Genomic DNA, 27,640 nt, shown 5'->3' on the forward strand with positions numbered 1-27,640 from the left:
GGGTGGGTGGGATGTTGAAGTGTTCGGCCAAAGGATGGTGGGATGGTTTGGTGCGTGTGTCCCAGAGATGTTCTCTGGAACGTTCAGTGAGTTGGTGTCCTGCTTCCCCAATGTAGAGGAGATCACATTGAGAGCAATAGATGAGGTGTTAACTGTGCAGGAAAATCTCTGCCGAATGTGGAAGGACCCTTTGCGACCTTGGACAGAGGTGAGGGGAAAGTGTGGGTGCAGGTTTTACACATCTTGCGGCAGCAAAGGAAGGTGCTGGGAATGGAGGGTCGGTTAGTGTGCGATGTGGGCCTAACAAGGAGTTGAAAGTGGTGGGGCGGGACATACATCTCTGGTGGTGGGGTCTGACTGTAGGTGGCGGAAATGGCAGAGGATGAGGCGCTGAATCCTGAGATTGGTGGGCTAAAGGTAAGGAGCAGGGAGATTCTATCCGTGTTGGACTTCGAACAGTGTGGTTCAAGGGTGGAGGTGCAGGAAATGGAGGAGATACGCAGGAAGACATTGTTGACCACGTGAGAGGGGAAATTGCAGTCCTTGAAATAAGACGCCGTCTGGGATGTTCTGGAGTGGAATTGTTCCTCCTGAGAGCACGGATGACTGAGACGGAGGAATTGGGAATAAGGAATAGCATTTTTACTGGATGGGGTGTGGCAGATGTGCAGTCCAGTCAGCTGTGGGAGTCAGTCGGTTTGAAGTAGATGTCCGTGTTGAGTCAGTCATCAGAAATTGAGACAGATAGGTCCAGGAAGAGAAGGAGGTGTCTGAGGTGATCCAGTTGAGCTTGAGGTCAGGGTGGAAGGTGTTTGTGAAGTTGATGAACTGTTGATGACAAGCAGGATAAGGTAGTGACACAGGTTCTGTATGGAACCTGCGCCCACACCTCCTCCCTCAACTCCATCCAAGGCCCAAAATGAACCTTCCACATCCAAAGTTTTACCTGCACATCCACCAATATCATTTATTGTATCTGTTGCTCCCAATGCGGTTTCCTCTACATTGGGGAGACTGGATGCCTCCTACCAGAGCGCTTTAGGGAATATCTCCGGGACACCCACACCAATCAACACACCGCCCTGTGGCCCAACATTTCAACTCCCCCTCCCACTCTGCCGAGGACATGGAGGTCCTGGGCCTCCTTCACCGCCGCTCCCTCACCACCAGACGCCTGGAGGAAGAACGCCTCATCTTCCACCTCGGAACACTTCAACCCCAGGGCATCAATGCGGACTTCAAGAGTTTCCTCATTTCCTCTTCTCCCACCTCACCCTAGTTCCAAACTTCCAGCTCAGCACTGTCCCCATGACATGTCCTACCTGCCTATCTTCTTTTCCACCTATCTACTCCACCCTCCTCCCTGATCTATCACCTTCATCCCCTCCCCACTCACCTATTGTACTCTATGCTACTTTCTCCCCACCCCCACCCTCCTCTAGCTTATCTCTCCACCCTTCAGGCTCTCTGCCTTTATTCCTGATGAAGGGCTTTTGCCCGAAACGTTGATTTTACCTGCTCCTCGGATGCTGCCTGAACTGCTGTGCTCTTCCAGCACCACTAATCCAGAATTTAGTTTCCAGCATCTGCAGTCATTGTTTTTACCTAGTTGATTTTAATCCTACTGTGAATCCTCTTGCAAGGATGCCTGCCTTGAAGAAGTTTTCCTCCTCTCTCTACAAGAATCTCAGGGAGTCCCCCTCCCATTGCAACTCCCAGGTCATTTCCTCTGCCCTGAAGCTCTTCAACCATGTCCTGAAACAAACTCGCTACCACAGCCACATTTGCTTCCTCAGTGCGTGCCTCCATAACCAACTCATCCCACTCGGACTCCGGACCACCTTGAAACCAGCAGAGTTCGGACCCGAACAGGACAAACAGTAGAGACTACAGATTCAAAAACACCAACAACGGTTCTCCTTCAAGATCCTCCACTCCACGTTTGCAGCAGTGCGCTGGCACCTAACCTCTCTATAGTCAGCCCTGCCTCAGCTGAGGGCCACACTCTCTCAGAATTGCAAAGGACCCACATCCTCAGGAGAATTCATACTGTCAACAAACAGTATTTCAACTCCATCTCAAACATCAAAAACTATAAGTACAACAAACTTTTAACAACCCACCTCCATAACCAGCACTCCTCAAACATTCCAGAAGATTCCCCCGGCCTCTGGAACTGCACGGATGCCATTAGCCATGCGACTGGTGCAGCTGCCACACCCACACTGATTGATGATGTCACTTCCGCCCCATCATGGCCACTCCCACAGCCACTTCCGCTCCTCACAATTCCTCATGCATCACATGTGATATCATTTCCACCCCTCACATCATCGCTGATGTCACACGCTCAGTGACTTCCGTCTCCCCTACTGCCAATTCTGACACCACTTCGCCCCCACCAATGCCACTCACCTGCATTCTGCTGACATGTCCCCCACAGATCCCACTGTCACCCTTCCCGGCCCCCAGAGCCCTGAGGGGAACACCACCCCTGCTCATGACTCCACCCTCATTCACCATCACACCCACTCCAGTTACCGGCTCCACCCTCACTCCCAGCTCCACACCCACACTAGATCCCAGCTCCCAGCCCTGCCGAGTTTTCACCATCCCTCCAGATCTCCCCCTCACTGAGGACGAACAATCAGTCCTCGGCAAAGGACTCACCTTCATCCCCCTCCATCCACGCATCAATGAATTTAATACACACTGTGACGTCGAACACTTCTTCTGCCTCCTCCACCTCCGAGCTTACTTTCACAATCAGGACTGCACCCACCTTCCAGGGACCCCTTCGCCTGCCTCCTACACACTGCATCCACCTGGACACCCTGCGCTGGCCTACTTCCTGCCCTCGACCTCTTCATTTCCAACTGCCGCCGGGACATTAACCGCCTCAACCTGTCTACACCCCTCCCCCACTCCAACTTCTCACCCTCACAACGCGCAGCCCTCCAATTCCTCTGCTCCAATCCCAACCTCACCATCAAGCCAGCAGATAAAGGGGGCGTAGTGGTAGTCTGGCGCACTGACCTCTACACTGCTGAAGCCAAATGCCAACTCGAGGACACCTCTTCCTACCAGGACCCCACCCCCCAACTCCCAAACCATACAGAATCTCATCACCTCAGGAGATCTCCCACCCACAGCTTCCAATCTCATAGTCCGGTTCTACCTCCTTCCCAAGATCCACAAGCCTGACCACCCTGGCCGACGCATTGTCTCAGCATGCTCCTGCCCAACTGAACTCATTTCAACCTACCTCGACACTATCCTATCCCCCCTAGTCCAGGAACTCCCCACATACGTTCAAGACACCACCCATGCCCTCCACCTCCTCCAAGAATTCCGTTTCCCCAGCCCCCAAAGCCTCATCTTTACCATGGATATCCAATCCCTCTACACCTCCATCCACCATAACCAGGGCCTCCAAGCCCTCAGTTTTTCCTCTCCTGGCGTCCCCAACAGTACCCTTCCAATGACACTCTCATTTGTTTGGCCGAACTGGTCCTCATCCTTAACAATTTCTCTTTCGAATCCTCCCACTTCCTCCAGACCAAAGGGGTAGCCATGGGAACACGTATGGGCCCCAGCTATGCCTGTCTCTTTGTTGGCTACGTAGACCAGTCAACCTTCTATGATTATACCAAGACCACTCCCCACCTCTTCCTCCACTACATTGATGACTGCATTGGCGCCACCTCGTGCTCCCGCGAGGAGGTTGAGCAATTCATCAACTTCACCTACACATTCCACCCTGACCTTAAATTTACCTGGATCATCTCTGACACCTCCCTCCCTTCCTGGACCTCTCCATCCCCATTAATGATGACTGACTTGACACTGACATTTTTTACAAACCCACCGACTCCCACAGCTACCTGATTTACACCTCTTCCCACCCTACCTCTTGCAAAAATGCCATCCCGTATTCTGAATTCCTCCGCCTCCGCCGTATCTGCTCCCAGGAGGACCAGATCCACCACAGAACACACCAGATGGCCTCCTTCTTTAGAGACCACAATTTCCCTTCTCATGTGGTTAAAGATGCCCTTCAACGCATCTCGTCCACATCCCACACCTCCGCCCTCAGACCCCACCCCTCCAACAGTAACATAAACCAAATCATCCGCCGACATTTCCACCACCTCCAAAAAGACCCCACTACCAGATATATATTTCCCTCCCCATCCCTTTCTGCCTTCCGCAAAGACAGTTCCCTCTGTGACTACCTGGTCAGTTCCACGACCCCCTACAACCCACCGTCTCATCCTGGCACCTTCCCCTGCCACAGCAGGAATTGTAAAACCTGTGCCCACACCTCCTCCCTCACCTCCATCCAAGGCCCTAAAGGAGCCTTCCATATCCATCAAAGTTTTACTTGCACATCCACCAGTATCATTTATTGTATCCGTTGCTCCCGATGTGGTCTCCTCTACATTGGGGAGACTGGACACCTCCTACCAGAGCGCGTTAGGGAACATCTCCGGGGCACCGGCACTAATCAACACACCGCCCTGTGGCCCAAAATTTCAACTCCCCCTCCCACTCTGCCGAGGACATGGAGGTCCTGGGCCTCCTTCACCGCCGCTCCCTCACCACCAGACGCCTGGAGGAAGAACGCCTCATCTTCCACCTCAGAACACTTCAACCCCAGGGTCTCAATGTGGACTTCAACAGTTTCCTCATTTCCCCTTCGCCCACCTCACCCTAGTTCCAAACTTCCAGCTCAGCACTGACCCCATGACTTGTCCTGCCTGCCTATCTTCTTTTCCACCCATCCACTCTACCCTCCTCCCTGACCTGTCACCTTCATCCCCTCCTCCACTCACCTATTGTACTCTATGCTACTTTCTCCCCACCCCCACCCTCCTCTCATTTATCTCTCCATCCTTCAGGCTCTCTGCCTTTATTTCTGATGAAGGGCTTTTGCCCGAAACGTCGATTTTCCTGCTCCTCGGATGCTGCCTGAACTGCTGTGCTCTTCCAGCACCAATAATCCAGAAATAGATTCTGTATGTCCCAGGATAACATGCTGGAACTTTAACAGCTGTTAGAGTAAACCCTGGGGACTGCAGGAGTGGGAGACCATTCTCTTCCAATGACTGTGGCTACAGCCATGATGGACATAGTTCAAGTAGCGTCTTCCTGAGTGACTTGTGCGGGATTTCTCAGTCGTTCCCCCACAAACACGTCAAGGCAGTGACTGATCCCATTTGTGCAAGTTCACACAGATTACTTTATTTGTTGTTTAATAAGGTTCAGTTATTTCATACAATGGAAAAGTATGCAAAACAGGTGGGCAAAAAAATGAGGTAACTCCAGGAGCCATGGGTTTGGACAATGTGTTCAAAGTTTAACAATACTGTGAGGTCTCAGGCTTTGGGTATATTGCAAGGGTGGGATGCCGATTTGCTACAGTCTATAAACACTGGGATTTTGTTTTGGGGACCATCAGAGGAGAGCCGAAGGGTCTGTTTCCACGCTGTATGACTCTGAGACTAACACTAAGACCTTGTGATTTGGGGTGTGCAGTGGAGGGCCCCCAAGCTGCAATACCGAGACAGGCCAGCGGGTGGCGCAGGATGTGGCTGCGTGTTTCCGGTTGCTGGATTGCGGTGGACAATGGCGGCGCTGCTGAAAGGGCTGCGTTTGGTTAGTTCAGGTGTGTGTCTGTGACACTCAGATCTTGTAACTCGCCGCTGTGGAGCTCGTTGTCGTGAAGCCAGATTTAGGGGTTTATTTCAGTTCAGTCGGTGGCCCGGTACCTGATTGTTGGTGTACCCTGCAATCTGCTGGACAGCACAGAGCTCCCTGGTCACTAACTATACCCACTTACTCCAAAACCGATAACATACTGCTTGTCTATATCCTCTGATAAGTGTTTGCATTATCTACTGCAAGTGACTTCAGTATCTCTGTAAATCTACGCTTTTTTGTCCTTTCTGCACTGTGTGCCCCGGGGCTAAAGTTTACATTTGTCACCACTGAATTTTATTTGTTTCTCAATCATATTCAGGCATTTTGACATTGACTTGGTGTGCTCGTGACTGTTTGCAATCTCCATGCAAGTCCAACTTGGTGTCCTTGTTAAGTTTTATACTTTTACCGTGACTAGTTGCCATGTAATTGATGTATATTAACAGCATAAATAATAAAGTATCAATAATGCACTAATTGCCACCTACTATATAATAGTTTGTGACTCATTTGTTGCATTGTATCAAATTTAATACATACCCAGTTGTTCATACATTTCTAATGTATACACTAAATTCATAAACAGACCTGTAACAAAAACTCTGCTGAAATCTAAACTGGTATTAACAAAATTTACTTTAGCCACAAGCTCAGTTAGCTCACAATGCACAGCACAGAAACTGGTTGTAACACCTTTATATGGAATCCAGGTTACATTATTTCTTTTTTAATTTGGATTTGTTTTCATAAAATAACATGCTCCTCTGGCTGGTTCTCTTTGCACCAATTCATGTGCTTTGAGATTTTCACTATCCTATATCTTTAATTAACTTCAACTCTGACATGTGATCTAATTGTCACTTTTGGAATGGGGGCCAATTACTTTGAACACTTTGGACTTAGTCCGCCCTTGGTGCAGTCCACCCTTCAGGTTCTACTTTTGATTGCTCCTTTTCAGTTTATTGTTGATCTGCTTCAAAGTATCATTTGGTAGCTGTAACTTGTTTTTGTCTTTCAGGAAACTTATCACTTTATGGCATTAAAAGTTTACAGTATAAATCAACAAGGATTTTGTGCCAGTTGCCATGCAAATCATCATACCAAAGGAGACCGTTCTCAAATAAGAACATGACAGTGGAACTTGACAGCAATACAGGTAATTTCAAAAGTTCATGTGTGTTGTGATTTAGGAGAGCTAATGAATGGCACATGATATTCAGTTAATTGTTTGATAAAGCATTAATTGTATAATTTATTTTCAATGTAGAACAATAGCTATATTTCTGTGGTATGTAGTTACATTGACCTTAGCAGCATGTCATTGAGTGAAGTTCAAACTCTACCCATCATGGAATAGAGGCCTTCTGAAACAGGCTCTTGGAAAATCAGGCTGAATGATCTTCTCTGTAAAGTTCAGCTTTATTCTTTTGAGGCAAGTGTTGGAGAGAAAAGTGCACCCCACCCTTGTGTTCTAATAGGAGCAAGATCATTGGGTTGATCGAGTCCCAGTGAATTGGCTTCCTTTGCAGAAAGTTGTCTATTATGCTGTCAGGAATCCCAAGGAATGCTATATGTCCGGATAATAACAATGTTCACTTCCAAATCCAAGGTGAATGATGTGTTCTGTTGAAATGAAATGTGGCAGAAGACCAAGCTGAGACCCTAACTGAATGGAGGCTTGTGAAGATTTAGTATCCTAATTATTGGAATATTGGAAATACATGAGTTTTTTTCACATTTATTCAATTTTCAAATTTATACAACAGAATTCTGAATGAATATCACCTAAGATGGAATCTACCATCTAACAATTTTTAAGGGACAATTCGTTTGACTTTTTGTAGCAATCTTCCAACTTCCTATGCCTATTTAAAATCCTACTTTGGCAAAGCAGTCAATCCATGAACAGCTGGATGTCCAAGTTTGTTTTGGTTGGCAAAAGGCCATGAATGTACCTCAAATCTCGGCTCCCAAACAAGAAGAAAGACAAAGGTTCTTTCTGACTCGACAGCTGTAATGCAAGTGTAGCTTATTCCTCTCTCCAGAACATTACTCTGCCTCTCTGCTTTTAAACTCAATCCCTGTAGCAAAGAAGGACAAAATTCCATTTGCCTTCCCAATTACCTGTTGTACCTGCAGACCAACCTTCTGTGATTCATGCACAAGGACACTCAGGTCCCTCTGCACAGCAGCATGCTGCAACTTTTTACCATTCACGAGTTCGTCCTTTTTACTGTTTCTCCTATCGAAATGGATAACTTTGCATTTGTGAATATTGTATTCCATCTGCCAGACCTTTGCCCACTCACTTAAACTACTATGTTCCTCTGCAAAGTTTTACACTCCTGCGCATTTTGCTGTGCCACTCATCTAAGTGTCACCTGCAAATTCCGACACACTACACGTCGTCCCCAACTCCAAATCATCTATATAATTTAGAATAAAGTTGATGAGCTTATGGCACAAATAGAGCCAAATGGGTATGACCTGGTGGGGATTACTGAGATGTGGTTACAGGAAGATCAGGACTGGGAGTTAAAGGTACTCAGTATTCCAAAAGGAGTAAAGAAGGTGCAAGAGGTGAAGTTGCTTTAGTGATTAAAGATGACATCAAGGCTGTATTAAGAAATTATTTTGGCATTAGGGACCAAAATGGTGAAAATAAAACCCAAGGGAAGAAACCTCTTGGTAGGAGTAATTTGCAGGTCCCTGAAGAGTACTTCCAAAGTAGGGCATTGTATGATCCAGGAAATAATGAGGCCTTGTGAGAGGATCACAAGGGAATTATGGGTGATTTGAACATGCATATTGTCTGGATTAATCAACTTGACAAGGATAGCCTTGAAGAAAGGTTCAGAGTGTGTATGAGGGATTGTTTCTTAGAACAACTTGTCATAGAGTCATAGAGATGTGCAGCATGGAAACAGACCCTTGGTCCAACCTGTCCATGCTGAGCAGATACCCTAACCCAATCTAGTCCCACCTGCCAACATCGGGCCCATATCCCTCCAAACCCTTCCTATTCATGTACCCATCCAAATGCCTCTTATCTGTTGCAATTGTACCAGCCTCCACCACATCCTCTGGCTACTCATTCCATACACGTACCACCCTCTGTGTGAAAAAGTTGCCCCTTAGGTCTCTTTTATATCTTTCCCCTCTCACCCTAAACCTATGCCCTCTAGTTCTGGACTACCCGTCCCCAGAGAAACGAAAATATTTATCCTATCCATGCCCTTCATAATTTTGTAAACCTCCATAAGGTCACCCGTCAGCCTCCAACGCTCCAGGGAAAATAGCCCCAATCTCTCCCTGTAGCTGAAATCCTCCAACCCTGACAACATCTTTGTAAATCTTTTCTGAATCCTTTCAAGTTTCACAACATCTTTCCATTAAAAAGGAGACCAGAATTGCACACAATATTCCAACAGAGGTCTAACCAATGTCCTGCAACATGACCTGCCAACGCCTGTACTCAATACTCTGACCAGTAAAGGAAAGCATACCAAACGCCTTCTTCACTATCCTATCTACCTGCGACTCCACTTTCAAGGAGCTATGAAGCTGCACTCCAAGGTCTCTTTGTTCAGCAACACTCCCTAGGACCTTACCATTAAGTGTATAAATCCTGCTAAGATTTACTTTCCCAAAATGCAGCACCTTGCATTTATCTGAATTAAACTCCATCTGCCACTTCTCAGCCCATTGGCCCATCTGGTCCAGATCCTGTTGTAATCTGAGGTAACCCTCTTCACTGTCCACTACACCTCCAATTTTGGTGTCATCTGCAAATTTACTAACTGTACGTCTTATGCTCACATCCAAATCATTTATATAAATGACAAAAAGTAGAGGGCCCAGCACCGATCCTTGTGGCACTCCACTGGTCACAGGCCTCCAGTCTGAAAAACAACCCTCCACCATCACCCTCTGTCTTCTACCTTTGAACCAATTCTGTATCCAAATGGCTAGTTCTCCATGTATTCCATGAGATCTAATCTTGCTAATCAGTCTCCCATGGGGAACCTTGTCGAACACCTTACTGAAGTCCATATAGATCACATCTACTACACTGCCCTCATCAATCTTCTTTTTTTACTTCTCCAAAAAACTCAATCAAGTTTGTGAAACATGATTTCCCATGCACAAAGCCATGTTGACTATCTCGAATCAGTCCTTGCCTTTCCAAGTACATGTACATCCTGTCCCTTAGGATTCCCTCCAACAACTTGCCCACTATTGAGGTCAGGCTCCCCGGTCTGTAGTTCCCTGGCTTGTCTTTACCGCCCTCCTTAAACAGTGGCACCACGTTTGCCAACCTCCAGTCTTCCGGCACCTTACCTGTGACTATCTATGATACAAATACCTCAGCAAGAGGCTCAGCAATCACTTCTCTAGCTTCCCACAGAGTTCTCAGGTACACCTGATCAGGTCCTGGAGATTTATCCACCTTTAACCATTTCAAGACATCCAGCACTTTCTCCTCTGTAATCTGGACATTTTGCAAGATGTCACCATCTATTTCCCTACAGTCTATATCTTCCATATCCTTTTCCACAGTAAATACTGATGCAAAATATTCATTTAGTATCTTCCCATTTTCTGTGGCTTCACAAAAGGCCATCTTGCTGATCCTTGAGGGGCCCTATTCTCTCCCTAGTTACCCTTTTGTCCTTAATATATTTGTAAAAACCCTTTGGATTCTCCTTAATTCTATTTGCCAAAGCTATCTCATGTCCCCGTTTTGCCCTCCTGATTTCCCTCTTAAGTATACTCCTATGCCTTTATACTCTTCTAAGGATTCACTCGATCTATCCTGTCTATACCTTACATATGCTTCCTTCTTTTTCTTAACCAAACCCTCAATTTCTTTAGTCATCCAGCATTCCCTATACCTACCAGCCTTCCCTTTCACCCTGACAGGAATATACTTTCTCTGGATTCTTGTTATCTCATTTCTGAAGGCTTCCCATTTTCCAGTCGTCCCTTTACCTGCGAACATCTGCTTCCAATCAGCTTTCGAAAGTTCTTGCCTAATACCGTCAAAATTGGCCTTTCTCCAATTTTGAACCTCAACTTTTAGATCTGGTCTATCCTTTTCCATCACTATTTTAAAACGGATAGAATTATGGTCACTGGTCCCAATGTGTCCCCCACTGACACCTCAGTCACCTGCCCTGCCTTATTTCCCAAGAGTACATCAAGTTTTGCACCTTCTCTAGTAGGTACATCCACATACTGAATCAGAAAATTGACTTGTACACACTTAACAAATTCCCCTCCATCTAAACCTTTAACACTATGGCAGTCCCAGTCGATATTTGGAAAGTTAAAATCCCCTACCATAACTACTCTATTATTCTTACAGATAGCTGAGATCTCCTTACAAGTTTGTTTCTCAATTTCCCTCTGCCTATTGGGGGGCTTGTAATACAATCCCAATAAGGTGATTATCCCTTTTCTTATTTCTCAGTTCCACCCAAGTAACTTCCCTGGATGTATTTCTAGGAATATCCTCCCTCAGCAGAGCTGTAATGTCATCTCTTATCAAAAATGCCACTCCCCCTCCTCTTGCCTCCCTTTCTATCCTTCCTGTAGCATTTGTATCCCAGAACATTAAGCTGCCAGTCCTGCCCATCCCTGAGCCATGTTTCTGTGAATACTATGATATCCTAGTCCCATGTTCCGAACCATGCCCTGAGTTCATCTGCCTTCCCTGTTAGGCCCCTTGCACTGAAATAAATACATTTTAATTTATTAGGGCATCAGTGCGGACTTCAACAGTTTCCTCATTTCACCTCACCCCAGCTCCAAACTTCCAGCTCAGCACTGACCCCATGACTTGTCCTACCTGCCCATCTTCTTTTCACCTATCCACTCCACCCTCTCCCCTGACCTATCACCTTCATCCCCTCCCCCACTCTCATATTGTACTCTCTGCTACTTTCTCCCCACCCCCACCCCCACCCTCCTCTCATTTATCTCTCCACCCTTCAGGCACTCTGCCTGTATTCCTGGTGAAGGGCTTTTACCCGAAATGTCATTTTACTGCTTCTCGGATGCTGCCTGAACTGCTATGCTTTTCTAGCACCACTCTAACCTCAACTCTGGTTTCCAGCATCTGCAGTCATTGTTTTTACCTAATTTGTCCCTGCCTGCCCTGGCTGTTTGACTTCTGTTCTCAGCTGTACCCCTCTCAGATCAATCTCTTTCCTCACTGTCTCCCTGGGTCCCCCCCCCCCCCCTCCCTTTACTAGTTTAAATCCTCCCAAGCTGTTCTAGCAAATTTCTCTGCCAGTCTCCTTCCAATTTAGGTGCAATCCGTCCTTCTTGTACAGGTCACTTCTACCTCAAAAGAGATTCCAATGATCCAAAAATGTGGATCCTTCTCCCATACACCAGTTCCTCAGTCATGCATTCAACTGCATCCTCCTATTCCTACCCTCAGCACTGGGAGTAAGCCAGATATTACTACCCTTGAGGACCACCTCTTTAAATTTCTGCCTAACTCTCTGTAATCTCCCTTTAGAATCTCAACCTTTTCCCTTTCTATGTCATTGGTTAAAATGTGGACAATGACCTCCTGCTGGCCTCCTTCCCCCGTGAGAACATTCTGCACACTCTGAGACATCCTTGATCCTGGCACCAGGGTAAAAGACATACCATTCTGCTTTTTCTCTGCTGGCCACAGAAAGGTCTGTCTGTACCTCGGACTACAGAATCCCCTAACACAATTGTTCTCTTGGAAACCGACGTGGAGCCACCAGAGGTCTGGTTACTTTAAATTTGATATTATGTTACGAGAAGGATAGGGACATACCAAATATCTCTCAATTAAAGTATAATCCTGAAAGGAAGAGGAATCTTAAAAAGGTGAAAAATCATCCATTACTTAACAAGGAAGTCAAGACAAAAGCTAGGGCATATCATAATACAAAGATTCTGACGTGTTGGGAGAACTTTTGACATCGTTAAAGTGTTAATAAAAACAAAAGAACTTAGATGAACTATGAAAGAAAACCTGCAGAAAATATAAACACAAAAGCTTTTATAAATATAAAAAGGAAGAGAATAGTGAAAGTAAAGTTGACTTTTTAGAGGATGAAACTGGTGAGAAAGTAATGGAAAACTCAAATGGCAGAGGCACCGAATCAATATTTTATCTCTGTTTTCAGAGTGGAAGATAATTCCTTCCCCAAATTTGCAGTTACTATAGAGGAATGATAACTAGAACAAAGTTATTAAGTAAACTGATGGAATTAAAGGTCTGATGGCCTGCACACTTGAGTATTAAAGGAGGTTGCAACAAAAACCATGGATACATTAGTTATGATATTCCAAAAGTCCTTGGGTTCTGGAAAGGCATTAGAAGAATGGAAACATGCTAATGTAAAAAAGGAGATGGGCAAAAAGTGGGAAACTATAATTAGTTAGTTTGACTGCTAGAGTCAGTCATAAAGGAGGGGATAACTGAACACTTAGAAAAGCAAAGCTCAATTCACCAGTGATGGTTTCATGAAGGGCACGTCATGCTTGACAAAATGTCTGGAGTTCTTTGAGGATGTAATTAGCAAGGTGGATAAGGGGAATCCAGTGTAGGTTGGTTGATCTCGACTTCAAGAAGGCAGTTGACAAGGTGCAGCATAAAAAACTGATCCAGAAGGTTAGATCCCAGGTGGTTAAAGGTAGAGCATTGGCTTGGATAGAGGATTGACTGACTGACAGAAAGCAGAGGTTCGGGGTAAATGTATCCTTCTCTGGATGGTGAATTGTAACTAGTGGGGTGCTGCAGAGTTTAGTTATCAGACTTCAACTGTTTACAATCTGTATAAATAATCTGCAAGGAACGACAGTGTATCCTAGTAAAATTTGAGAGTGATACTAAAATAGGTGGAAAATCAGACTGTGATGATGAGATGGAGTTTACAAGTGGATATTGATAGGCTAGGAGAATGGGCCAGAATCTGGCAGATGGAGTCTAATGAGGATAAATGTGAGATTGTCCATTTTTGGCTATAAAAATAAAATGGCAAATTATTATTTAAATGGGAAGCAGGTTCAAAGTACATCAGTGCAGAGGGATCTGGGGTGTCTTTTTGCATGAATTGTGGAAAGTAGGTATGCAGGTGCAGCATATAATAAAGGCAAATGGAATCCTGGGATCTATTATAAAAGGACTGGATTATAAAAGTAAAGGAGCAGGCAGGTGAGACTAGTTTAATTTGGAATTATATTCAGCAAGGACTGGTTGGGCCAAAGAGTCTGTTTCTATGCTGTATGTCTCTTAAGTGTTGTTACAATTATATAAGGCATTGGTGTGACCACATTTGGAGTATTGTGTCCAGTTTTGGTCTCCTTACTTGAGGAAGGATGTGGTGGCGTTAGAGGCAGTTCAGAGAAGGTTCACGAGGTTGATACCAGGGATGAAAGGGCTGTCATACAAGGAGCTATTGCATAGCTTGTGCTTGTAGTCATTGTTCAGAAGAATTGGGAGGGGGGTGTGGTGTGGTCGGATTGAGGTATATAAAATGCTAACAGGGATTGATAAGGTGGATGCTGAGCAAATGTCCCCCCCCCCCCCATGGGACAGTCTCAAACAAGAGGATACAGACAGAGTGAGAGGATATAGATAAACGAGGTAGAAAAGGTGAGAAGAAATGACCTCTTTCTGAGGGTTGTGAATCCGTGGAACTCACTGCCCCAGAGTGCAGTGGAGGCAGAATCAATCAACAGATTCAAGAAAGGAATAAATATCTTTCTGATGGAAAGCAAGATAAAGGGAGCTATGGGAAGCAGGCAGGAAAGTGGAATTAAGACCAGGATAAGATTAATCATGTTCATGTTAAATGGTAGAGCAGTCTTGAAGAGCTGAATTACTTCATGCTAGTACTAATTCCTATGTTCCGAACAAGTAGAGCTATATTGGGCAATTATCAGCAAAACACTTATGAATATTAACAACCTGATGTGCAAACGTTCCATCCCTCTGACCAAACGTATTCTGTATTTCTAGTATTCCTTTTGTCTGTTTGCCATCAACTTGTGACCTTTTTATATTGAAATAGTATTACTCCACGGGCATTTTTTTTTCTATATATAAGGACTAATAATCTTTTTAATGCATTCATCAGCAAAGCCTTTTATTCACTTGTGTTTAGGAGTTGCAGTGATTCAGATGAAGAAACCTCCAGTTAACAGTCTAAGCCTGGAATTCCTCACAGAATTTGCCATTAATATGGAGAAACTTGAAATGGACAGAGAATGTCGGGGTGTAGTTCTCACTTCTGTATGTATGAACGTTTGATTTTTTTAAAATACAGTTGATTTTACAGCAGGCTGTTCAACCTATTTTGCACGTGCCACCTCTTTGTTTGCACTATCCAGTTAGTGTCCTTCCTCCTCTTTCTCCCCGGCCTTTAATTTTCTTTTATCCCACATGGATTTATCCAGTTCTTGTTTGAATGTTACTATGAATCTACATCCACCAGCCTTTCAGGCAGTGCATTCCATATCTCAACAGTGTAAACATATGTGAAAATCAATGTTTCCTCATGTTCTTTTGCCGGTCTCCTTAAATCATCATTTACCTCTACTTCCCTACTCTCTGCTCCTGGAAACACTTTCTCATCATTTTCTGCATAAACTATTTCTGATTTTGACAACCTCTATCAAATTTCCTATTAAATCTTCTCTAGGGTCTCTGCTGAACAGAAATCTCTAAATACTGGGATTATTGTAATAACTCTCTTGTGTACTCTGTACAAGGTCTGATTATCTGGCTAAAGTATTTGTCCAGAATTGAACACACATGTATTCATGCATTTGGCCTCCCCCACCCCAACAGGCTTAACTAGTGCTTTAGAAAAGTTTAACACTACTCTCTTGCATTTCACAGAATGGTTACAACACAGAACGAGGCCATTAAACTCCAGCTGACTGTGCCAGCTTTCCGAAGCAGCAATTTGCCTAGAGCAACTCTCCCGTCTTTCCCATGTAGCTCTACACATTCTTCTTTTTTGGACAATAATCCTGATTACCTCAATTGAGCCTTCTTTAATCACTCCCTGCATGGAAAATGTTTTCTTTGTGTCCTCATTGCTTCTTTTGCCAAGTCCTTCTGACCCATATTCTCTTGATCTTGATCATTTCATGCAATGGGAACAATTTGTTTTGTATCTACTCAGTCCAGACTCCTCGTGATTTTGGATGCCTCTATCAAATCCACATTAAACTTGACCAACTTCTCAAATCGATCTACTATTGTAATTCCTCATTCCTGCAGCCATTTTTGTGAATCTTTGCGGCAAACTCTAAACTACCTTCAGAGACTTCCTGAGGTTTTGTAATCCGAACTGAATACAATACTCCAGTTGAGGCTAAACAAATTTCTGTATATGTTAACATAAGTCCTCACTGTTGTGCTTTTATGTTGCTACTAATAAAACCTAGGAGGCTGTCAGCTTTATTATCCATACTCTCAACCTATCCTGCCATCTTTAATGAATAACACCCACATATACCCATATCCTTCTGTTCTTGTACCCCCTTTAGATTTGTAGCCTTTGTTTTATATTGTCTCTCTTCATTTTTCCTACCAAAATGAATAATTCCCCACTTCTCTGTATTAAATTTAATTTGCCATTTGTTTGTTCATTGCACTGATGTCTATGCCCTTTTGGAATTCTAGGTTACCTTTCTTGTGGTTCACAATATTCCCTAGTTTTGAAACATGCTCGCGTTTCAAAATTGTGACTTATATAATAGGACTAAGAAATTTGAATATTTCAATAAGCACTGCGCTCTTATCACTGGTCCCTGACGATCTTGATAATAACCCTTGTTCCAATCTGAGGTATATTAATTACAACTGTCCGTTTCCTGTCACTCATGCAGTGTTGTGTCCATGTTGCTACTGTCCCTGTTATTCTGTGTTCTAACTATGCGGTAGTTTATTCAATGCCTTTTGGAAGTCTATAACTGATTAACAGCATTATTCTAATTGACCCCCTCTATTACTTTCTCAAAAATCTCCAAGTCACTTAACACAATTTGGTCTTAACAAATCTGTGCTGGCTTTTCCCTTTTTTACTTTTTTTTGTACATTGTATTAAAAGCAGTGGTCCCGCAGTTTTGAAAGATTTGTTGCATGCACTGCCTCGCATTCTTGGAAATGTATTTAATTTGTTGATTAGTCTCTCCTCCCCAGTCCATGTGCTTGAATTCTCTTGCAATCCTCATTGTTTACTACATTTGAACTTTGCACCACCTGCAAACTTTAGGGTTATGTGCTGTGTCCCCAAGGCCAAGCCATTAATCCATTTTGAGAACAACTATGAGAAAGTGAGCACGTTAAAAATGATAGGATATTTCAGTAGTTTAGTACATTTGGGATTAAAGTTTGTAATAATTCTTGAACTTTAATGTGAGTATTCTGACGTTACTGGTGAAAGTGAGCAGCCAAAATATAATTACAGCATGAGTTCTATGCAGTAGACTAGTATGGTTGGTATCTAATAAAATCAACTATCTGCCCTCATTACTGTCCTTGTAATCATAAACTGAATTATAAACTGACCTTGACAATCAGTATGTGATTGCTACTGACATGTCTGCATGGATTATATTTTACAGGATTGTTTGTAAAGCTTTTTGTCATACATTGTGAGGAAATGTGCAAATGTAGTATTTGTTTCTGTACCTTAACTCTGTGTTTATAGTGTGCTGGAAATGTATGGACACTATTAAGCAATGTTTGTAATCTTTAATTGTGTATTATGGGGGATCAATAATGGAATATGATCTGTTGCAAATGAATATTATGTTGTTTACAGTTCAGAGATTACCTCACAAAAGGGTTTTAAATTGCTTTCCCCATCTGCTCAGTTGGTGAAGTCAGTATGCAGTTCAGTGCTAAAGGTTTGAAGATTTCTGCTACTTTTATTGAAGTAGCTACAGTTCACCTCAGCACTTCTCAGGAAAATAATGCAGTGGTACCACTGAAGCAGATATATTGGCAGATTGACTAGTTGGCTGGATGTGACTAATGGAGTTCTGCAGGATCTTTTTGGGGCCTCAGCTATTCAATAGATTTCATCCACCTTAGACCTAAATATGATAAAGCATTGTACTTCCTGTGTGGCAAACAACAAGAAACAATGGATCTCCATTGAAACTTGGAGGTGCAGGTATGTAGATCTTGAAAATGTCATGAACAGGTAAATGAAATAAATCAAAAAAAGGTTAATGGAATGCTGACCTTTTATGTTTCAATTACTAGAATGCAAGAGGGCAGAAACTATGCTTCAACTGCAAAATGATGTACTGTGAATAGTTCTAGACAGCATACCTTCTGAAAAACGTATTAGGCTTGGAGGGAGGGCATTGTAGGTGTACTAGAAGAATACCTGGACTCCATAATTTAAGCTAAAAGGAGAGATAAAACAAACTGCAGTTGCATTCCCTGGAATTTAAAAGCCACGGACTGATTTGATGTAAGTTTTCAAAGTATTATTGAGAATGGAAGAAGTAAAAGGAGAGGAGCTATTATTAAAGCAAAGACTAACATAACTCTATTGATTGATTACTGACAAAGTTGGATTTCTGTGAACTAATACAGCATTATTTATGCAGTCATGAAATTGCTAAATAAAAGAATGCTCCCTGTGAACATGAGGTATCTGCATCCAAATGTCAACAACGAAGAACAACAAGGAGAATGAGAACAGCATACTGAAATTTCAGTCTAAAATATAAAAGGTCTAAACTTATTTCCAATATTTTTTTTTGGTTTGGAAAAAAGTATAATCATAATTCTTTAATTTTAGTCTATTCCTAAGATCTTTTCTGCTGGCTTGGATATCAATGAGATGTATGGGAAGACACCAGAGCATTCTGGAGAGTTCTGGAGAGCTGTTCAGGAAATATGGTTGAAGTTGTATGGCTCCAATATGGTGACAATAGCTGCAATCAATGTAAGTAATAAATTTGTCTTTGTAACTTGCATTTTTTCTCAATGATTGTTTGCTATAGCTGAGATTGTGTTTATGTAAATAACTTTAAAAAAATAAAAGTAGAATATTGAAAAATACTAATTTACATTCAGTTCAAAATAATACCCAAATAAATTTAGGAAATCAAAGGTTTTTGAAGAAGCAGTGAATTCAGCAATGTTTTCAAATTTGTGGAGATAACTTGTGAAATGAACTTAGAAAGTTGTCATCACAGAGTCCTATGACCTGGTACTCGCATGGAAGTATCATCAATTTAATGTGAAAACAAAATCCTGAGTACCTTTAGCAATGGCCTTTCTAGCCATGAACACATTATTACCTCTGGAGCAATGAACCCTTGAAACAGAATTGCATTGTAGCACCTTAATGTGACTCAGCTCAGGACCCTTATAAGTCAGACCTTCTAAAGTAGGGTCATGCAAAATCAAATTCAAGGACCATGCAATTACAGAATTCTCATGTGCACTCAAGAACATGAATGTGAAACTTGGTCTGGAGCTATTCAAAAATTTACCTTTGGATTTCTTCTAAGTCACCTGAAGATAGAATGTCATATTCCATATGAACCCTGACAGTGAAAACTCTTTCTCCCCCGCTCACCCTGTCCTTCAGCATTGTCAGACTGTTTATCCTGCATCCACTTCTGAAAGGGCCTCACTTTCCTTCAATTAAACATTGGGAAGAGCAAAGCCATTGACTTTAGACCAAGGCCCCACAAAAACCTTGTTCTCCAACCATTGATTTCATTTCTCTCCCTGGCCACAGTCTTTTGCTGAACTCAAATGTTCATAGCTTCAGGTACTACTTGCTCCTGAACCTTGCTTTCTAATCACCCAGCAAGTCCAGGTGTGTATATCATTAAAATATCATGAACAAATATACACAAAAAAATTTTCAAAGGCCGATGGAATGGTGATCTTTAAAACTGGACTGCTAGAATACAAAAGGATAGAAATTATACTTCAGCTGTGAGATGCATGCATGTTTTACATGTCTGACAGTACGAATAATTCTGGACAGCACACTTAGGACAAATGTATTAGCTTTGGAGGAAGAGCATTATAGATATACCAGAATAATAGCTGGAATCCAGAAGTTGGGCTACAGAGAGAAAGAACACAAAGGGGAGTTGTTTTTTCTGAAATCTAGAAACTAAGGGTTTTTTTAATCTAAGTTTTCAAGATATTAATGGGAATAAATAAGGTAACGGGAGCCTATATCCACTTCTGAAATAGTCATCATCTCCATCTCAGCCTCTACCTATCAGCTGTTTAAATTAGCATTCATAGTTGTTATCTACAGATTCTTAATATTTCCATTCCCTTCTCATCAGCTTTTCTTCTGCTCTCGATTTATTTTTAGCTCATCCTAAATGCTGCAGCCTGTATCCTAATTCATACTAGGTTGCCTTTATCCAACGCCTCTTTCCTTGCCAAACTGCTTTGGCTCCTAATCCCACATTGGGTCCCAATCCCCAAATGGTTTGATTTGAACATTTTCATCCTTATTATTCAATTTGCTTCCTTGTCTGTGCAGCAGTGTTTAGTTCTGAAGTCGTATTGGACTCAAAACATTAACTCTCTCCGCTGCTGCCAGACCTGCTGAGCTTTTCCAACAAGTTTTTTGTTACTTTTGCTAGGTGGTCTCATCTCACTATATCTATACCTTCCTATGAAACTGCAAAATCTCAACCTTCCTCATGATTATCATAAGCCATCAGAATTTGACCCTTTGAATCTTCTCCACCATTCAATCATTGTAGATAGGTTTCTCAACGCATTCTCCTGCCTTGTCCCTGTAACTCTTTATCCCCTTCCCAATCAAGGACCCATCTATCTGTGTTTTAAATGGACTCAATGACTTGGTCTCCACAGCCATCTGTGGCAATGAGTTCCACAGATTAACCATCCTGTGGCTGAAGAATATTCTCCTTATCTTCGTTATAAAGGGTCATCCCTTCATTATGAGTCTGTGCCCTCTGGTCCTAGTCTCTCCTTCTCGTACACTATTCTATAGCCCTAGTTCTGCCATTTGTCAGGGCAGTTGTCCCAGCATGATTCAGGTGGAGTCTGCCTTATTGGAATAGCTTCATCCTTCCCCAGTGTTAGTGCCAACGTCCCATGAATTTGAACTCCTTTCTGCCACACCAATGTTTGAGCCAATTGTTTATCTTGTTAATCTTGACTCTATGCCAACTTGCTCATGGCTCGGGTAGTAATACAGAGGCTACCACCTTTTTGGTTATGCTTTTCAATTTAGCACTTAGCTGCTCATATTCTTTCAGCAGAACAATTCCTCTTTCTACTTGTATTGTTGGTATCTATGTGGTCCATGACAATTTGACCTTCCCCTCCTATTCCAAGTTCTTCTGATGTCCTGAACCCAGGCACCAGGCAGGCAACACCACCTTCAGGACTCTTGATCCTGGCCACAGAGAACAGTGATTATTCCCCGAACTACACAATCCCCACTTAGAATTACATTTGTCTTTTTCACCCCGCTTGTTGAATGGTTCCCTGTACTATGGTGCTATGGTCAGTTTGCTGTTTCTTCCCTACAGCCCCCACTCTCGTCCATGCAGGTAGCAATAATCTCAAACCAGCTCAATATGCTCAGGGACTGTGGTTCCTTCAGCACCATCTCCCAGGTTCCTCTACTTGCCTCAGTGAAAGTTACACCATCCTGTCCCTGACTACTGACTGAATTTGCCTTTATTAATCTAAAGGATATGACTGCTTCCTGCAACACACCATCCATATAACTTTTTCCCTTCCCTGATGTGATAATGTTCAAAGCTCAAACTCCAGCTCATCAACTCTGAGCTCGAGTTCCTCAAACAAGCAACGCTTGCTACATATGTGAACCAGAATGGGGGCCTTGCAGCTACAACGCATCACCTGGCTCAGCATCTCTGTTTTAATTACTTAGTTCTTAACTTGATTTTTAAAAAAAATTATACTGGTCTTTTAGTTTGTGGCCTGTAAATATTTCCCTATTTACTTTCAATCTGAAAATAAATTGTTAGTTATTAATTGACAATCACTAACCAATGAACTTGAGGTTTACTTGCAATGTCAGGCTTCTGTGCTTGATCTTGGGCATCAATTTAACCTGTTTCTAAAAAAAACTTACAAATTATGAGCCTTAAAAAAAACCCAGCAAAATGCACCTCATCTCTTCCCAATCAAATTCCCACATCGTCTCCAAATTCCTCAAACTATGCACTCGTTGGAGCTGTGTGTCTCTTTCTCTCTAGATATGATCTCTTCTTCCTAACCTTGTGAAGCTGACTGATTCTTTTCTCTTGTGCGTCTATGCCTTTGCTCCAATATTTGCAGTTGTGCTTTTAGTCATTCAGGTCTGAAATGCTATCCTAAAGCTTCTCATCTGCTTCACCCATTTCTTGTTGAAGTTGTTCCTGAAAGTTGTTTGACCAATTTCACTTTTTTCTATAACATGCTGGCAGTTCTGACCTGATAGCATCCTGTATAGTGTATTAGGATATTTTACTTTAATACAAATACTATTTAGATACAAGTTATTACTGTTAACTCAGCAATTCTTTCACTCTTGTCATGTGGGTTTCATTAATTATTACAACAAAAATATTTAAAATTGAACTATTGGTAAATAAGGGCCAAAAAAAAAATTAGACTGAAAGAAGTCAGCTAAGGTTGCTGGTCTTTGTTTAACCCACAGCATTCTGTATCCCTATTGTTTCCAGATAACTTTTATGACACTTGAACCTGTATCAATCTAACCGCATCAAAGGGAGCAATTAGTTCCGAAGCAGTCATTCTTCGTAATCTGCACAAAAGTATGTTGGAAGAAACCAGGCAAATGTGTTACCATTGTATTACCATTCTGAAAAGGAATCTAAACTGGACTCAAAACATTAACTCTTGCTATACCACAGATGATATCAGACCTGCTGCGCGTCTCAGTAACTTTGTATTTCTTATTACATTGCTTCCTGGTTCACCATTGAAATTACCATATTATGTTTGCCAGATTATAAAGCTGACCAATGAATCAAATATTTCTGGTGGTGTGCTTTGACCCTGTGATAGCAGAAAGATGAAAAAAATACGGTTTTATATACAGTCTGGCTATGAAAGCTTAGTAAACTAATAGCAAGTGCAAGCCACCTATTCATTTTACCTCATTCAAGCATAGCTTCCTGTTTTTAAAATAAAGCATTTAAAGCTAACACAAATGACCTGTCCTTTACCCTGTAATCTGTCAGGTCCAATCAGTCACTTATAGTGTATTGGGCAATGTTTTCCAAAATTGCCTATTTTTGTTTTAGAGAGAAGTATAGTTAAATATGATGCTGTTATAATAGCACAGTAGAGTTATTGATTTCTGTCCATCTCTTGAAATTTGTTACTCCCATTATTATCATAGGGATCCAGCCCTGCTGGTGGATGCCTCATGGCATTAGCATGTGACTACCGAATTATGGCAGATAATCCAAAGTATGCAATAGGGCTAAATGAAACCAAACTTGGAATTGTTGCACCATTCTGGTAGGTCCTCTCAAATTTATCAATTGAACTTTATATGCATTAGTTCATTTGTAATGGAAAAAGTCAAAATGTTGTTTCACTTCATAATTGCGTGTTCGTCTTTCACTCGAACTTTAATTGTAATCAACTATGTTTCTCTGATTCTTTATCATGTCATCTCCAATTTGTATGGGTACGTCTTACAGTACTTTCTCCTCTTCTCTTAAGTTTGATGTCTCTTCTCTCAGTATTTATGAATCTGTATTTTTCTTTCTTTATGTACGGTTGCTCATCTGGGGCAGACTTCATTTATTTCTCTGGCACTGTAAAGTATACACAATTCATGCAAATTTTAATCAAAAGGGCAGCACATCAGTTGCTGGTGAGTTTCAGTCATAGCAGCTGATTTGCTGCCCCAAGTGATCTGGTCAGGAAATTGCAGCTCTCCATTCACTGATGTCCTTACAGTTAGTTTGAAAAGTACCTCGATTATTATGGTTTTATGCTGGGACAAGATTCAATTGTAAATAGCAATTCTCACTTGCAGCACAGAAGCTGATATCAGAATAAGTGTTCTTAATTCAGATACGAGTGACATTCAAGGCTGAAGATTAAGAGGTAAAATATTATGCAGAACTGTATGGATGTGGGGCCAGTTGCAAGGTTGAACAGGAAGAGTGACTGGATAACTGAGAGGAAAGTCTTGATTCGGGCGAGTGCCTCTAGATGATTTGAAGAGAGATTTTATGAAGTGTTAGAGGTTAAGTGCCTGTAAGTTGGGATTGACTACATCTGAAACTTCATAAATTTGCAAGAGGAAAGTGCTTCTGTATTGGGGACATGCAAGAGCTGAGTGACTCCATACTGGGGTCAGTTAGACAATAATATGCTTGTGAATTGGAGGAGTGTGTGTTTCTGAGCTGGCAGGGATTGGTGATAGAATGGGACAGTTTGAGATCAGCACAGAATGGGCGAGTATTTAAACTGAGAGAAATTAGAAGGTGAAGATGTATTGGGAAGAGTTGAAGGCTGAGTGTCTCCCTATGAAACAAGTGAATGTGGGCTAGTGAGGCAATTTTGAAAGAGTGCAAGTTCACACCTCTGAAAGGAAAGATTCATGATTGAGACAGCCTTTAGAAAGTTTAATCTAGATAAAACAAATAACATGTATTGAATTTAATTTAGTTGTAGAATGTAAAAATGCTTCAGTTCTGATACTATGATGAATCAGAATAGACTCTTTCTCTTCTTTGCCCCAGAAAATTTTCAGGTCAAGGAAATAGCACAATTTGACCAGATTTGTGATTTGACAATTTGCTTTCCCAGTACTTTTGTCTTTCAGTTTTTGGATCCCATTTTTAAAATCTAGTTCTACTTGTCTGGTATTGAAAAGCCCTCTCGGTTTAAATTTCCAATCCTTTCCTTAAAGTTGTGTTTGAGATGAGTGGAGGAAACATAGGGTGGGTTGGGGAGAACAGAAAGGGTGAATAGGTTGTGGGAGAAAAAGTACACAATAGTTTCAAACAAAGTGGACATGATTGATGTGTACCATACTTAGCTTTGTGTCATTTTACAATGTAATTGCTTTTCCATAACCATTTGGTGAAAGTAGCTGAACTTCTATTTTTGGTTGTTGGTCCGAAGTTGTAGCTTTTTTATTTCATCGTTAAAGGTTCAAGGATTCCATGATTAATGTCATTGGAAGAAGGGCCACAGAGCATTCTCTCCAGCTAGGTCTCATGTATAGTGCTTCAGATGCCTTGAAAATTGGACTTGTCGATCAACTGGTAGCACAAGATAAAATTATGACACATGCTTTGAGTGTAATGTCAGAATGGCTGGCTATTCCAGGTAAGGTTTTTTTCAATTTGAAAGTTGTGAAATGAATAAAAGTTCTGATTAATTCTTTTGTGAAACATTTTGTTGTTCCTGCATAAAACTAAACCCTAAATATTTACGTAGAAGCAACTAGTAATTTCTGCTTAAAATGCGGTGAGTGCTCTTAGAAACTCCATAAAATTGAATTATGGTATATAGTAACAAACTTAGGTGTGTTTCATATAAATTGTTCCTCTTCACATGAGGGAATCTTTCAAATGTCCAGCATGTCATAATCTTGAAACTTGTTCCTCCTATATAAGATGTATTTTTCATGGCAAATAAATAAGTAAACTTAGCCCTTGTTGTCACTTTGTAGTTGTGCAGCTTGGATCAGCAACTTAGCAACATGCCAAGTTTTAAATTGTGTAATTTCCATTCCATCATGAATTGGTACTTCGATGAGTCAGCATACCTATTTCATTATTGCAAGTCTGTATGCTGTTTGTTCATAACAAAATTATTTTGTGTACGACTTTGTAACCTTTGATTGCAAGGTAAACTCATTCTTCAAGGGATTGATTGTGTGCTTAACATGGGATCAGTTCACTGAATGTACTGATTTGAATACAATTATGAAAGAAATTTTAATAGATGCTTTCACATGACCTAGCAAAATGAAATTGCAAATGTCTAGTCTTCAATTCAGAATTTTTATTACTGTGGAAGAAATATCTAAATCATTACAGTGTTATGATCCCAATTGGTGGCAACACTGAACAAAGCAGATTCCAGACAAAAATCTAGCTTGATAGATCATAAATTTTATTTTTGCAGTTTGGTTACCATGGTACTTAGTCACTGAACATATTCATACCATGTTTGCAATCTTCTTTAACACAGAACACCAGTTTATTTCATAGCACAAATAAACTACATAATATAGTTTAGAAAGATCTTAACGTCGTTGAGAAAAAGAGAAATTCAGCTCTTTTCCTGGCAATGCCCTTGGAGTGCTCAATCACAGTGATGTATCCTTCCTATATTAACTCTTCAAATTCTTACTTAACTCGGTCTTTCCATTTTGGATGGCCTAAAGATTTCTGGGCTTTTCTTTTTCAAACTCATTTGCCATTCTGATATGAGGCTGTCCTTCTAAACCGTAGTTTGATTCTTTTCAATCTACTAGTGGCTCCTGATTTTGTTTTTCCCATCTATCACAAAACTGAGCATTGTAAACACTCCATCAACTAAGTACTTGCGAGGCAGTTTACCAAAGTCATATGATTGCTTGGAAATTGTGCATTTTATTTGCATTTCCAAATAACTTCTCTTTTTAAAGGTAACTTTCACAAAACTGAAACCATACATATATTTACCTCTCCTTCAAAATTTCAAATTCCTAAATGACTGCAGAATATTATGCACCTTTATCACAGCAGTAAAGTTTTGTCTCAAGTGCCACTGCCATGCCTTCTTTGTCATTTATTTCACAGATCATGCTCGACAAATTACCAAATCCATGATGAGGAAGCCAACACTCGATCGACTTCTAACCAACAGAGAATCAGACATACAAAATTTTGTTAATTTCATCAGCAAAGATTCCATTCAGAAGTCTCTCCAACTGTACTTGGAGATGCTGAAGCAAAGAAAAAGCTAAATAAATGTACTCTAAAAAAGAATCCCAATATATTTGTTTACATGGTATGATGGATAATAATTTTTCAGATTTTTGTACAGGATTTTCTCTTTCAATTGAATATTATTAACGTTAGATTATTGAATATTGTTTGTAGTTTTTCAAATTGATTTTGCAAAATGTATCAATTTATATCCTAACTCTTTGCAATATTAAACTTGAAGATGTGTAATTCTGCTGCCAATATCTTGGCAGAATTGATTGTGTAATTTAATCTGGGAGAAGAAATTGTTTGTGTGCATTTTTTAAGTTAATCTCCAAATGTGTTCTTTACTGATTTAGTTGCATTTAGATCACGAGTTTCATATTACCCAGGTGACCACCAGTTTATTTTTGTAGCAGACCTAAACGGTGTTTACATTTCTGTTTTATGGTGTTCTTAACAAGTGTCTATCAAATGAATTGCTTGTAAATAACAAATAACTGTGAGCTAGGCCTATATTCAAATGTATTTACAATATAAATTGATATTACTTAAATATTTCATGCCAATATTGTATTTTTAAAATGCATTAATGAAGTGGGAGATTCATGTGAAGAGATAATAACTGTTCAGAAAATGTGAGATAGGAGAAATTGCTAAAGTAGTCTGGGTAGAAATGAATAACGTGACGAAATGATACACAGCAATTGCTTTCATTTAGTACTACACTGTTTTAATGTATGAAAGTCTGAAGTTGATTTACAGGGCCATATGAAAAAAATGAATACGGAGACATGATTAGGGGGAGGTGACCAACCCTTGGTCAGGGAATGTGTTTTAATGAAAGTCTTATTAAAAGAACAGCAAAGTGAAGAGCTTTAACACAGAATCATAGGTTATAAGGACAAGATGGCTGAATGGCAGGAGACAGCAGAAGGGATAATGAGAAGCATGCGATACAAGTTCAAATCCTTGA

General features: G+C 41.4%; 1 protein-coding gene across 1 annotated transcript; it reads left to right on the plus strand.

Annotated features, from left to right (window-relative positions):
* Positions 1-5,602: 5,602 nt before the first annotated feature.
* eci1 (enoyl-CoA delta isomerase 1) lies at positions 5,603-27,173 on the plus strand. The gene is made up of 7 exons (XM_060840241.1): positions 5,603-5,668; positions 6,722-6,859; positions 14,862-14,989; positions 18,528-18,674; positions 23,121-23,242; positions 24,894-25,072; positions 26,536-27,173. The coding sequence occupies exons 1-7, from the start codon at positions 5,629-5,631 to the stop codon at positions 26,700-26,702; spliced, it is 921 nt and encodes a 306-aa protein (XP_060696224.1). The 5' UTR covers positions 5,603-5,628; the 3' UTR covers positions 26,703-27,173.
* The last annotated feature ends 467 nt before the right edge of the window (positions 27,174-27,640 follow it).

The sequence above is a fragment of the Hemiscyllium ocellatum genome, chromosome 20 (assembly GCF_020745735.1).
Source record: "Hemiscyllium ocellatum isolate sHemOce1 chromosome 20, sHemOce1.pat.X.cur, whole genome shotgun sequence".
In the NCBI taxonomy this organism is placed as follows: Eukaryota; Metazoa; Chordata; class Chondrichthyes; order Orectolobiformes; family Hemiscylliidae; genus Hemiscyllium; species Hemiscyllium ocellatum.

Coding starts and splice junctions, on each gene's coding strand:
- eci1 (XM_060840241.1), top strand. CDS start 5,629: ATGGCGGCGCTGCTGAAAGGGCTGCGTTTGGTTAGTTCAG. Junction 5,669..6,721: donor GCTGCGTTTGGTTAGTTCAG/GTGTGTGTCTGT, acceptor TTTGTCTTTCAG/GAAACTTATCACTTTATGGC. Junction 14,990..18,527: donor GGGGTGTAGTTCTCACTTCT/GTATGTATGAAC, acceptor CTTTAATTTTAG/TCTATTCCTAAGATCTTTTC.